Source organism: Tamandua tetradactyla, chromosome 1 (genome assembly GCF_023851605.1).
Source record: "Tamandua tetradactyla isolate mTamTet1 chromosome 1, mTamTet1.pri, whole genome shotgun sequence".
Lineage (NCBI taxonomy): Eukaryota > Metazoa > Chordata > Mammalia > Pilosa > Myrmecophagidae > Tamandua > Tamandua tetradactyla.
Genome location: NC_135327.1, coordinates 216,067,657 through 216,080,254, shown reverse-complemented (window position 1 = coordinate 216,080,254; position 12,598 = coordinate 216,067,657). Strand labels below are relative to the sequence as shown.

Below are 12,598 nucleotides of genomic sequence, written 5' to 3'. Positions count from 1 at the left end.
TTGGGGCATTTGATTATCTTAAAAGGTTATTCTGCTTGTGTAAAATTTTGTATTTACTTGGTTTTACACTGAAGGTTCACTTTTGCACTTGGTTTGTCAGTAATTTCCTACTAAACCAAGGCCCAAATCTCATATGGGGGTACAATTCTATTTGAGGGTCTGTTAAAATCTAAACAAGGGAACATAGTTATTTCAGTAGTAGAATGCCCACCTTCTATGTGGGAGACCCAGGCTCAATTCCCATCCTATGCACCCTCTGAAAAAGTTAATGAAATAAAAAAATATGTATTAAAAAGAAGACATACCTCAGCAGTAGTAGGCCCCAAAGTCAGCAGGAGACACCCCAAGATATATTGGGAATGAACTCAGACTGGTACCCACTGAAGGGAGAGAAAATTATATGTATATACATATATATATAATTTTATTTATATATGTATACATATTTTATATCTATAAAGTAAGAAGTAAAAAAAATCTATAAAAATATATAAATAATAATACTAATTTTAAAATACAGAAAAACATGTATTTTAAGAAAACCCTAGGCTGATTGGGAGCTTGCCAGATTGTACTTACTGCTTCTTCCAAGTCCATGGTACACCTGAGGCACCTCCTCCCCTCAGGCTGCCCCTCCCCAAATGCAGTGGCTAGGTGGGATGATGGTGGGTTCCACCATCCCTTCTGTGCAGCAGCAGGACAGGGATCCAATTACAGCGCCTGGGGAAGCAGCTGATCTGTAGCATCCGGCACCTGCCATTCACCGGCACCTGCCATTCACCGTGCCTGACAGGTTGGCCATTTACAGTGACTGGGGTTGTGGCTTTTTAGGTAGACAGCTAGGCACACCTCCAGGTTCCCCACAGGCACTGTCAGCTGTGAGCCGCTCAGGGTTTTTTCCCCAGCTAGTAGCTAGGGCAGGCAGAAGCAGAGAGGCAGTCAGTTTCCTCAGTTCCTCACTTCCCTGTGCACCCTCCTCCTACCCCAGGTGGGGATCACAGCCGATCAGACTCACTCTGCTCTTCCCATCCCAATCTCCCAGCCTCTCTCCTCCCTATGAAATATTGGAAACCCTCTTTGATCACTCACCTCCTGGTTCTGCATTCCTGGTCATTTTTTCCCCTTCTCCTTTTTTTTTGTCTGATGGAGCAGGGGGTGAATCCTGCCTACTCTAATCTGCCATATTCCCGGAAGTCCCTGGAATTCTTGTGCTTATACATTAAATTTCCCCCTTTCATTGCCAATTTGCACTTCTTTTATCCAATATTTTAGAAGTCAGATACATAAGAATTGTGTTTGAAATAAAAATAAATGGATTTAAAATATGGACCAAGTTCTCTTTGTTTTAACAGTTTTTGTTTATGGGTTTTGGGCATTTGTTTTTACTATTAACAGGTAACTTTTGGTTCTTGTCTAATTCTTGGTTCAATTCCTTGTTAATATCAAATAGATGAAATTTTATACAATGTAGATTAGCTCTACAAACACCGAAGGACCTAGAATAGAGGAAGCATCTAAGTGAGGTGGAAATTCTTTCTTTCTATAGTACTAAAATCTATTTTAATGTGACTCCATCCAACCTTTTCAGCTCCACTTCTGCCTGTTCTACTATGCCTCTCAACCACCTCTTGGCCAAATCCTCTATTCCACTCACCTATTCTGTTCCCGGAACATACTCTGTGCTTTCTTCTCATAATCCTTTGCTTTACTACCTGTTAGAAGTCCTACTCCTCTTCAGTGCACAACACATATGGCCCCACTCTCAGTCAGACTTAATTATTCTCTCCTATGTTTTATATATAACATCTTTCATGCAATTTAAGGAGTTACTTTATTGTTAATTGTGTTCATTACTTGTCTACTTGATAGAATCTACCAATAAGCTAAGTGGTTCTCTAATATTACTGTACATTTGGAACCACTTGGATTTACTTGTTAAAAAGTAAGAGTTTGGGTGGGCAGCGGAGGCTCAGTAGCAGAGTTCTCACCTGCCATGCCAGAGACCTGGGTTCGAATCCTGGTGCCTGTCCATGCCAAAAAAAAAAAAAAGAAAGAAAAAGTAAGACTTTGATTGATTGAGAAGAAAATTTCTGAAGTTGTTTCCCAAACACTAGTGCTCAGACATGCTTTGTGTGATTTTTTGATCAAATACCTTTGGAAAATGCTGCATATTTTATCTACAACCTCTACCTGTTTCAAGGCGTACTAGCACATTCAAGCTTCAGAGAAGTCTGATGATAAAGAAACCTTTTAATCCATGCTATTTAAAAATTTTAACCAAATGTTCTTTCCCCTTTACCTTTTCATATCCTGCAGAACTAATTTCTTGAGGTCTTCTCTTTGGGAATTTCTCACCTAATCAGAAGTGGAAAGGTAGGAATTAGCATGTCTGCATGGTGAGGACCCATATTTATTTACTTAGAATTGGAGAGGTCATGCTGGGAAGTAAGAAAAAAGAGAGGAATTGAGGAATATCGAAGGAAGGACATTTTGCCACGGTAGGCTATAGGTTTTTATGTTGGTGTAATTGTTCTAAGTTGCCATGGTTACTTTTAAACATGAAGTGACTTTGAAAAGTGAGCTGTAACCCTGGGTATAGTGTAGCTTACAGCAGACAGGTTGGAGAATGAGAGGCTTGGATTCAGATGATGGCTGTTGACATGCAAAAGAAGGTATTAAGTGAAATCTGGGACAAAGGTTTGGATATTTTAATCCAAAATTCTCAGTGGCCTGCATACATTTTATACACATATTTAGACTGCTAAGGTGAAAAAAAATCTACATATTAATGATGAGTAGAAAGATGTATAACAGAGAGTGGTTCCCATAAGTAAAGTTGTCAAAATTTAATTTGTTTCATTTAATTTATTGTTTGCATTTTTATATTTTTTCTCACTAGGATGAAATTTACTGTAATATGATATTCCTTCTATCTAGAAAGACTCCACATAGAAATCATTAACTTAATTGAATTCACAGGTGAACTAAAATCATAAAATGTTTTCCTGGAAAAATCAGATTCTCCTCTAAGTAATTGAGGAATGGCAGGACAGGTGGTGAACTCTGAGTGATTCAATTTGTTTGAAAGGTTTGTTTATCAGAAACTCCTTGGTGTTGATAATGCAACATACATCTTTATATTATGATTCATTTCATTTATACATTTGGGAAATTCTTGCATACTATATCATATTATAAAGCAGGAATATTAGACCTTAAAAGTCATAGAGTATATTTGAATAAATGAAAAATTTAATTTTGTTACACATTCATACTAAAAAGAGGGCTTAAAATAATTATCAAGGAGACTTTATTATTATAAGGTTTTTAAATGCTATTTTTAAAATAAGCTAATTCCCATAAAATATTTTGTAGTAATCCATTGGTATATGTATATCCAATGAGCAGAGAAGGTACCTTAAGTTTGCAGAGTTCTGACTCTGTTACTGAAATTACTTCTTAAAAAAAAATAAGAGTACAATTGGATGTCAGAAATGAAATCAGAAAGCTAGATAAAAACAGAAATATTTCAGGTAGGCTCTTAATACTTCTTCCTTTTTATTATCTTTTCAGACAGATGACCATGGAAACAATTGAATCCCAGCAGGATGGAAATGTAACAGATTCTGTGGCAGAGAGCAAATCTGCTCATATGCAGATTCAGACTGGTCAAAATTCAATTCCTATGATAGCTCAGGTAAATTTAATTTAGGCAATAGGCAGGCACTGATAAAAGTTAAAATGTATGGAAATGATAATTATGTGTAGATATTGTTTTCTTGCAGTTAATCTTTAAATTTCCTATATTCTCAAGTTACCAAACCGTTCTACTCACTTGATTCGGAAGAGAAGATATATACTCTGATGATGCTCGCATTTTAACACTTTGAGGTACCACCACCACCACCACTACTATGGGAGGCATAAATAAAAACCCTTCCACCGTGTGTGATCCTCAGATTGCTATTTGAGAGGGCTGGTAATTCCAAACTAATTGAGTTCTATATTCTCAGTTTTAAAGATGGCAGAAATCTTACCATTTGTCCAGTGTGTATTTGGCTTAATCTTTACTTTCTTTTTAGTTAGAGCTTGAACTTTGAATTGGTTTCATTCAGAGAGTACCAGTGTGAGTTAATTCCTGTTTTTCAGCTCCTAAAATTTATTTCTGAGATATCTATAGAAACATTTAATAAATACAAACACCTATATTTATTTATTAACTAATTCATCATTTATTGAGTAACTCCTGTGTGCCAGCAGTGTTCTAGATGCATGGGGATATGTAGTTTTTGGCCTCAAATATCTCCTGGTTTAGTGTGGTAGGTATTTTAACAGTAATTTCAGCAGCATAATAAATGCTATAAAATATTTTGTACAAAATGACTAACGAGTACAAAGGAGGGGCAACCAGTTTACTAGGAGTGCTTTACCGAGGATTCTTCAGTCAGACTAGAACTAAAGAGGAGGAGTTTGCCAAGGTGGATAATAGTAGAGAGGCAAAAGCAAGAGTGTTTGTTGGGTGATCAGGGAACTACTGGCTTGAGTCTAAGTGGAAGTTGGACTGGAAAGCTCAGCAGGGTATTGTAGACATTTTAGAGTTTAGAGTACCCTTTGGTCAGTGGGATACTCTAAATAGTTTCAAATACTCACTGTGTTTAGAACACTAGTAGCCGTATGGAGGATAGAGTGTTCAAGCAGTATTTTAAAGGGAGAATGAGAAAGACTCGATGACTGACCAGCAGGCCCAGGAAGAACTCTAGAACCTTTCTTTGATTAGATGGAACCAGACTGGTTCCTGAGGGATCTCTTCTTTCCTGAGACTCATGGACTCAGCCTACTTTGTTTTCCTCTTTCAAGTTGCCAACTCCCACTCCCTCCCCGGAGGTTTTCTTCTTGAAAGTATTCCCTGAGGGGTTGCATCTCCCTGGCAACTCCTTTCTTCATTACCCAGGAAGACAGGCATATAGTCCTTTTGCTTTTAAAAAATAAAAACAACCTTTTTTATTTTAAAAAATGCAGGTTCATTATAGAAAATTTACAAAATGCATATTAAACAAAACAAAATAAAAACAATCCATAATCTTTAGACCAGATTTCATCATTAACATTTAGTGTATATATTTAGTCTTTTTTTCTGTATGAATAGAATTGAATAGAATGAAATAGAATAATAGAATAGAAAGCATATAATATATCTTCATGAATTTAGAATCATCCAGAGTTTTTATAACTGTAATTCCTGGTCTCCAATTCTACCTTACTTTCTACAGTTGTAGATGAAAACAAATCTTTTTCCTACTGCTTCCCCTTCTTCCCCTTTAGCTATGGACTCCCAGATTTCTTCCACACAGGCCTTTTTCTCCCAGCAGGAGGCTAGGTTTATGAGGTCTTGGAATTGGATAGGAAGGAGTCCAGTGAACAGAAACCAAGTTTTAGTAGGTTGGAGAATAAATAAGCAGAGAGGAAGTAGAAATTGAAAGTACAGATTTTTCAAGAAATTTGTCTGTGATATAATAGAGGAAGATGGGTACGTAAGGGAAAGGAGTGAGAACTGGGGTGTAGAAGATTTGACAATGTTTGAAACTTGTGGGAGATAGAGGGGGAGATAGAAACTTGTGAAAAGGCTGAATCAAGGAACTAAGTTTAAAAAGCTCATGGATTATACATTTATTATGCTTCTTTAAGAATCTCAAATATGTCCAGTGTTTTTATTTAGTAAATCTGGAAAATGAGTTCATGTATTTGCTATTTTCTGTATATTTGAAATATTTCATGGAAGAAAAACTGTGTTTTTATATCTTCCATGTACTAGAAACTCAAAAAAATTAAGAAGTAATCTGCATTCTGATTCATACATTGTTTTGGCTAAGGATTATCCTCTATGCCACGCATGCATCATTAGTTTTCAAAGACTTAGGACACAATTCTTGGCAGCTAAAAATTTCTGAACCTAATTCCTTTGCCTGCAGCTGTCATTTGTGAAGATTCATTATTATACAATGTTTTATTTCTAGAAGAATTAGGAAAACAAGCTGCTTTAGTTAAGAACTTTAGTTAAGTGCAATTTACAGATGCTTTAGTTAAGAACAATTTCTAAATTACACAGTCCAATTATTATTAAACAGCGTGGGAGCAAAAAAGTGTGACCACAAGATTCGGTCAGTTTGATCCTTTGCATCCGGTGGTCGTTGATATTACTAATTTTGAAGGCCCTGCAGAACTTTGCAAAATAGTCAAATTTACTCTGAATATCATCTCATTTAGAAAGAACTGAAAACTGTTGAGCTAGCTCTTTGCCGTCGGGCCTCTGTTCTGCTGATGAGTGAGGGGAGGCAGTGGTATACTAAAGGAGGCCTGGGATTTTAAACTTTCAGTTTTTCTAGTTTATAAATTCCCAGGTTGGAATGGATAATGGAGCTTTTTCCTTCTATCTGTATTTGAAAGAAAATAGAACTCGCAGTGGCCATAATGTCAGAAGTTGAAAGCATGAGTTGCCATTAACAAATCCTAAAGTAGCAAATAATTGAGGGTTACATATTGACTTAGCTTCCTTCTTGCCCGAGTTATTTTTAATTGAAGTTAGCATCTTGTTTGTTAAGTGTATGTGTTTGGTATGTAACAACTGGATTCCACCCCATGCTCCACTCTTCTCTCCCCAGATTTAAGTCTCTGGAAAAACTCTTGGTGATAAATTGGAGAGTATTTTAAATAACGAAGCCTGGAGAGAAACCCATTCCAGAAACCAAAATGGTGAAAAGCCCAAAACAAAACAAAGCAAGAACTACCCCCCGAAAATTCCAAAACATATGTAAATAGCTTCAAAATAGTTAGACTAGGAGCCTTTGCAATAATACAGCCTTAAATGGGTAATGGGAAATTACCATTAAAAACATTCTTTTCTTATAAAAATTTCAAGCATATATAAGAGTAGTCTAAAGATCGCACATATATATAAACTTAACAATTACCAAGATCTTTTAGCACTTCTCATCTTTTTTTTTCCTCCTTTTTGTTAGAGTATTTTAAGCAGCTCAGCAGATCTCAGATATCATGTTATTTTACTCCTACTTACTTCTGGGTATGCAGCTTTAAAAATATGATGGACATTTTTATATAACTAAATGTCATTATGCCTAACAAAATCACCAGCAATTCCTTCATACAGTATGCAGTCCATCTTCATGATTCCCCATTTGTCTCACAAATGCGTGATCTACTTTGAAAGCAACAGTGATGACACCCTGAACTTTTCTTGCTCCAAGTCTCTTGGGAATTTAGAATGCTGCCATGAAGATCTAAGTGGGCGAGGTAATCCAGATGGAGCCCCTGGAAAGGATGCTTTAAAACTGGCTTTCTGAAGCACAGTTTGTTATAGCTGCTGATGAGGTCAGCAGGCCCTGAGAATGACACGTCAACTATGAAAGCTAAATAACTCTTCTTTATAAATGGCCAGTTCTCAAAGTTTTGGCAAAGATAAAAGAAACGTGCATCCCAGAAGTCACAGAGTTGGCAGGAAACTCTGGAGATCATCAGGGCCAGCATACTGCCCAGAGAGAATGTGTTCTAATATAAAATTTCACCTTTTGAGGACCTCTGTATTAATGGAAAGAAAAAGACTCTAGGGAGGCAAAGAGCCACTAGGGAATGTTCCAAAATTATGCTCTGCTTATCTTCTTTCTTAACCTTTTCCTCCTAAATTCTTACAGTGTGTAAAGAGATACTTCAGAATGAAGCAGGCCTGGCATGCAGTGGGGAATTGAAGTAAGAATAATTTAAGCAGGGATACTTGAAAATGTTGTATTTTAATATGCGAGTTGTAAATTTTCTATTTCAATCTGGTGGAAAGTTGGAATGGCATTTATCATTGTTTTAGCCATATGAGCCAAAAATTCATCTTCTTGGTCTTCAGTAGATGGTTATCAGAAAACAAGAACTTAATCAACATTTACTCTTGATATTGGATCAGTAGCATTATATTTGTATATTAAAAATAGTCTTTATCGTGTTAGCAGATTGATATGGTATATTTGTTCTCAATAAATAGATCTAGTTTAAGCTCAATGTTTAATTGAGTGCTGGTCTTAAAACTTCAGTATGATGATTCCCCGGGTTGAAGAACTATTATTGAAGGAGAAAAATGTTCCTCTTAAGATTTTTGAAAGAAAAATTTCTATTTTACTGTTAACTTTCCCTCTGTTGTATTTTTATGTATTTTTACCCCTTTCACTCTTTTTCATCACCTTTATTTCATTGTTTATTGTTTGTATTAATTTAGAATTTTATATAAAAATAAATAAAAGTTGGAAGAAAAAGTAAAAGTGAATTTTTTGCAGTAAATGCAAATTCTGCATTATATGCTGACCTTTAAGTCAGCCAATTCAATAAAATCTATTGCTTTGAGATGTAATTCATTCTTGAATGTAATTTGAGGCCGGAGGACCATAAATAAAAGTAATTTGTGAACTGTTAATACTGGTGACATTTTTGTTCAGTTTGAACCAGAATTTATTACATAGATATATTTTGATAATTTTGTATATAGTAGCTAATAGATTTCTTTTAATGTTAGTTTTTTATTTTAGAATACACTTATATTTTCATCCCAATCAGTGTATTAAAGATAATAGTACTTTGTTTGAATAAATTTTGATGTTTCCAGGATAATTTTAATAGATATAAAGCAGTATGAGTCAAATTTCAGAAAAAAAAAATTGTACTTCTTTTCGTATAATCAGAAAGAAGTGCATACTAAGTTGTTTTAGTGTTTGAGAAATGTTTAAAGATTTCTTTGTGAATTGTTATAATTGTTTATGAGATATGGGTGCTTCTAGTTTAGTGTTTGAGCCCCCCTTCTTAGTTTTGGTAATGGGTAGCATGTTACTAGCAGGAATGAGAAAATAAGACTATAGCACAGTTCTTTTTATTCTTATGATTTTATTAATAAGAGAGTAGGCTAGACACTGAAATTTGAAAAGACAACATTTAATTTTTGTAGTTGTTTTTTCGGTTAAGTTTCAGAGATTATTTTCTTTGCCTTAATTTTTTGGGAGGGGGTCAAAGGATATCTTTTTTTTTTTAAATAATTTTTATTGTGAAATATAGCATATATACAAAAAAATACATTTCAAAGTACATTATAACAAGTAGTTATAGAACAGATTTCAAATTTTGGTATGGGTTACAGTTCCACAATTTCAGATTCTCCTTCTAGCTGCTCCAAGACACTAGAGACTAAAGAGAAATATCAAGATAGTGATTCAGTGGTCATGTTCATTTGTTAAATCCTAACTTTTCTGTTATAACTCCTCCTTCTCCTTTTATCCTTCTCTCAATCTTTACAGATATTTGGGTTATGCCTATTCTAACTTTTTATGTGTTGAAGAGGGGTGTCGACAACACGGGATGGGGGATGGAACTGATTGATGTTCTTGAAGATACTGGTACCTCTGGGTTTCATGACTTATCTAGCCTTGGAACCATCTGTAGGTTATTGGTTTCTGAAAAGTAAACTTAGTGCGTCCAGCTTTTGTAGGATCTCAGATAGAGCCCTGGGTGTTTTTTCAGGGTTACCAGGAATGATGTTGGTTGGGGTTTGTCTTTGCCTTAGTTTTTTCCTTTGTTATTTAAGTCTTTGTAAATCCCAAACTGATAAAGGAATTGCATTTGGAAAATACAGAGCCTTTGGGAAATTTCTACTTTGTTGTATAATTGTGGTGACAGCCACTTAATACTGCTCTTAGGAAATGTCATTTTCCCAAGCCCTATGAGAGATGAAACTCTAATGGTTTGCCAGAAAGGAATAGGAGAGAAAAACCTGGTTATGGTATTGAGTGTGTGAATTAGAGGCAACATCAGACAAAGATGAAAAACACTTGCCTTTCAAAAGGTATGTTCTATTCAGAAGTAGACCTCTTTATTTTAGCTATATAGTCAATATGAGAAATGTTATATATATCATGGTAGGTGCTGCCAATGTAAATTGGTTTGCCGTTAGAGCTTTATAGTTTTATCTTTTCTAAGTGTTTTGTTTACTGCTTCATACTTGGTATAAGGAAAAAGAGTCCTAATTTGTACCTGCCCACTTAATTTGAACCAAATTTGCAGTTTATTTACTTAAAAGTAGTGGGGTAGAGCACTGTTTTTGGAATTATATTTTAATACTTGTGACACAAAGTTATTTTCTTAATTCTTATATGTGGCTTTATATATTAAGATTGATCTTTGCTTTTCACTTTCTTTTAAAAAAATGGAAATGATTTCATCATTTAAATAAGTGAAGCACACACACAGTAATTGGGCATGTGGTCTGTGAACAATAAATGTTTGCTTTTATCATTACCATAATCTGCCTCAAACTTAAGATGGGGCTTTAAAATGAAATGACTTATGCTAGTTTTAGAAAATGTTGTGTTAAGAATCCATTCTAAAGTGACATGAATCTGTTTACTATACTTAGTAAGCCTCCAGAATGCTTAGAAAAGAGAAGCTAATGTATAGTTGTTTTATAAGCAGAGTTCTGTTATATGGCCATGAATTTACTAAAAATCATATGTTTATGCTCCTAAATTTTGGTACTTTGGATTTCTTTCAGATATTTCAGAATATTGCAAAAGTTCCTACATGCCATTTTAGTTCTGAAAATCTGAAATGTAATTTATTACTGAGGTTCAAATTTCTTGGTAAGACCAAATTATATTATAATGTTTTTTAGAAACTAAGCTCTTAGACTTTGCTGCCTGTGAACTCTGACCATTGGACTAAAACCAAAAAACCTGATGCAATTTGGTCTGGCCATGTTTTGCTACCAGTTCAGTTTTTGTTTTGATTTAAAATTTTATTTTTTATTGTGGTAACATATAAAATATACAGTTTGCCATTTTAACCATTTTAAGTGTATAATTAAGTGACATCGATTACATTTATAGTGTTATCCTACCAGTACCAGCGTCTATGACCAAAACTGTCATCACCCCAAACAGAAACTCTAATGCCTGTTAAGTGTTAACTCCTCTCTGCCACAGCCCTTGGTAATCTTTAATCTACTTTGTGTCTCTATGAATTTACCTATTGTAGATGTTTCATATACGTGAAACCATATAATATTTGCCTTTTTACATCTGGCTTATTTCATTCAACTTGATGTCTTCACATTCATCCAGATTGTAGCATATGTCAGAACTTCATTTCTTTTTATGGCTGAATGATATTCCATGTATTGTTATATCACATTTTGTTTTTCTGTTCATCTGTTGTTGGACACTTGAATTGCTTCCACTTTTTACCTATTGTGAATAATGCTATTATGAATATTGGTATAAAAGTCTCTGGTTGAGTCCTTGTTTTCATTTCTTTTGGGAATATATTTAGGAGTTGAGTTACCATATCACATGGTAATTACAGGTTTAATCTTTTGAGGAACCACCTAGCTGTTTATTCTCCAGGGCACCTGTGTCATTTTTTTTTTATTATTAATTTTTAAATTAAAAAAAAAATACAAGAAAGAAACACAAACATTCTTAACATATGCTCATTCCGTTCTACGTATATAATCAGTAATTCATAGTATCGTCACATAGTTGCATATTCATCATCATGATCATTTCCCAGAATATTTGCATCAATTCAGAAAAAGAAATAAAAAGACAGCAGAAAAATAAAACGAAAACAGAAAAAAAAATTATACATACCATACATACCCCTTACCCCTACCTTTCATTGATCACTAGCATTTCAAACTAAATTTATTTTAACATTTGTTCCCCCTATTATTTATTTTTGTTCCATATGTTCTACTCATCTGTTGACAAGGTAGATAAAAGGAGCATCAGACACAAGGTTTTCACAGTCACACAGACACATTGTGAAAGCTATATCATCATACAGTCATCATCAAGAAACATGGCTACTGGAACACAGCGCTACATTTTCAGGCAGTTCCCTCCAGCCTCTCCATTACACCTTAACTAAAAAGGTGCTATCTATTTAATGCATAAGAATAGCCTCCAGGATAACCTCTGGACTCAGTTTGGAATCTCTCAGCCATTGACATTTGTTTCATTTCACTCTTCCCCCTTTTGGTGGAGAAGGTTTTCTCAATCCCTTGATGCTGAGTCTCAGCTCATTCTAGGATTTCTGTCCCACATTGCCAGGAAGGTCCACACCCGTGGGAGTCATGTCCCACGTAGACAGGGGAAGAATGATGAGTTTGCTTGTTGTGTTGGCTGGAGAGAGAGGCCACATCTAAGCAAAAAAGAGGTTCTCTTGGGGGTAACTCTTAGATCTAATTTTAAGTAGGCTTGACCTATCCCCTGTGGGGTTAAGTTTCATATGAACAAACCCCAAAACTAGGGGCTCAGCCTATAGCTTTGGTTGTCCACACTGCTTGTGAGAATATCAAGAATTCAGCTCAGGGAAGTTGAATTTTCCCCTGTTCTCAACCTTCCCCGAAGGGGACTTTGCAAATACTTTTTTATTCACTGATCAAATCACTCTGGGATTTATCAGGGCATCACTCTGGACAAACCAACAAAATCTCATGTGCTACTCAAGGTTCTGTGTACTTCCTGTGTTCAAGCTCTACCTTCTTGACCGAAATAAT

The 12,598-nt window shown here is 35.1% G+C and overlaps 1 protein-coding gene across 16 annotated transcripts in view; it reads left to right on the top strand.

Annotated features, from left to right (window-relative positions):
• Positions 1–12,598, top strand: part of CREM (cAMP responsive element modulator) — an 85,513-nt gene that overhangs the window by 28,885 nt on the left and 44,030 nt on the right. For 13 of the 16 annotated variants that reach the window (XM_077151985.1, XM_077151977.1, XM_077151942.1 and 10 more), the window contains one exon: positions 3,574–3,697. In XM_077151985.1, the coding sequence (XP_077008100.1) occupies positions 3,574–3,697 (124 nt within the window). Of the gene's footprint in view, positions 1–2,316; positions 2,374–2,398; positions 2,499–3,573; positions 3,698–7,706; positions 7,762–12,598 lie in introns of those variants that run through there. The other 3 variants (XM_077151948.1, XM_077151957.1, XM_077151967.1) reach the window with 3 other exon arrangements.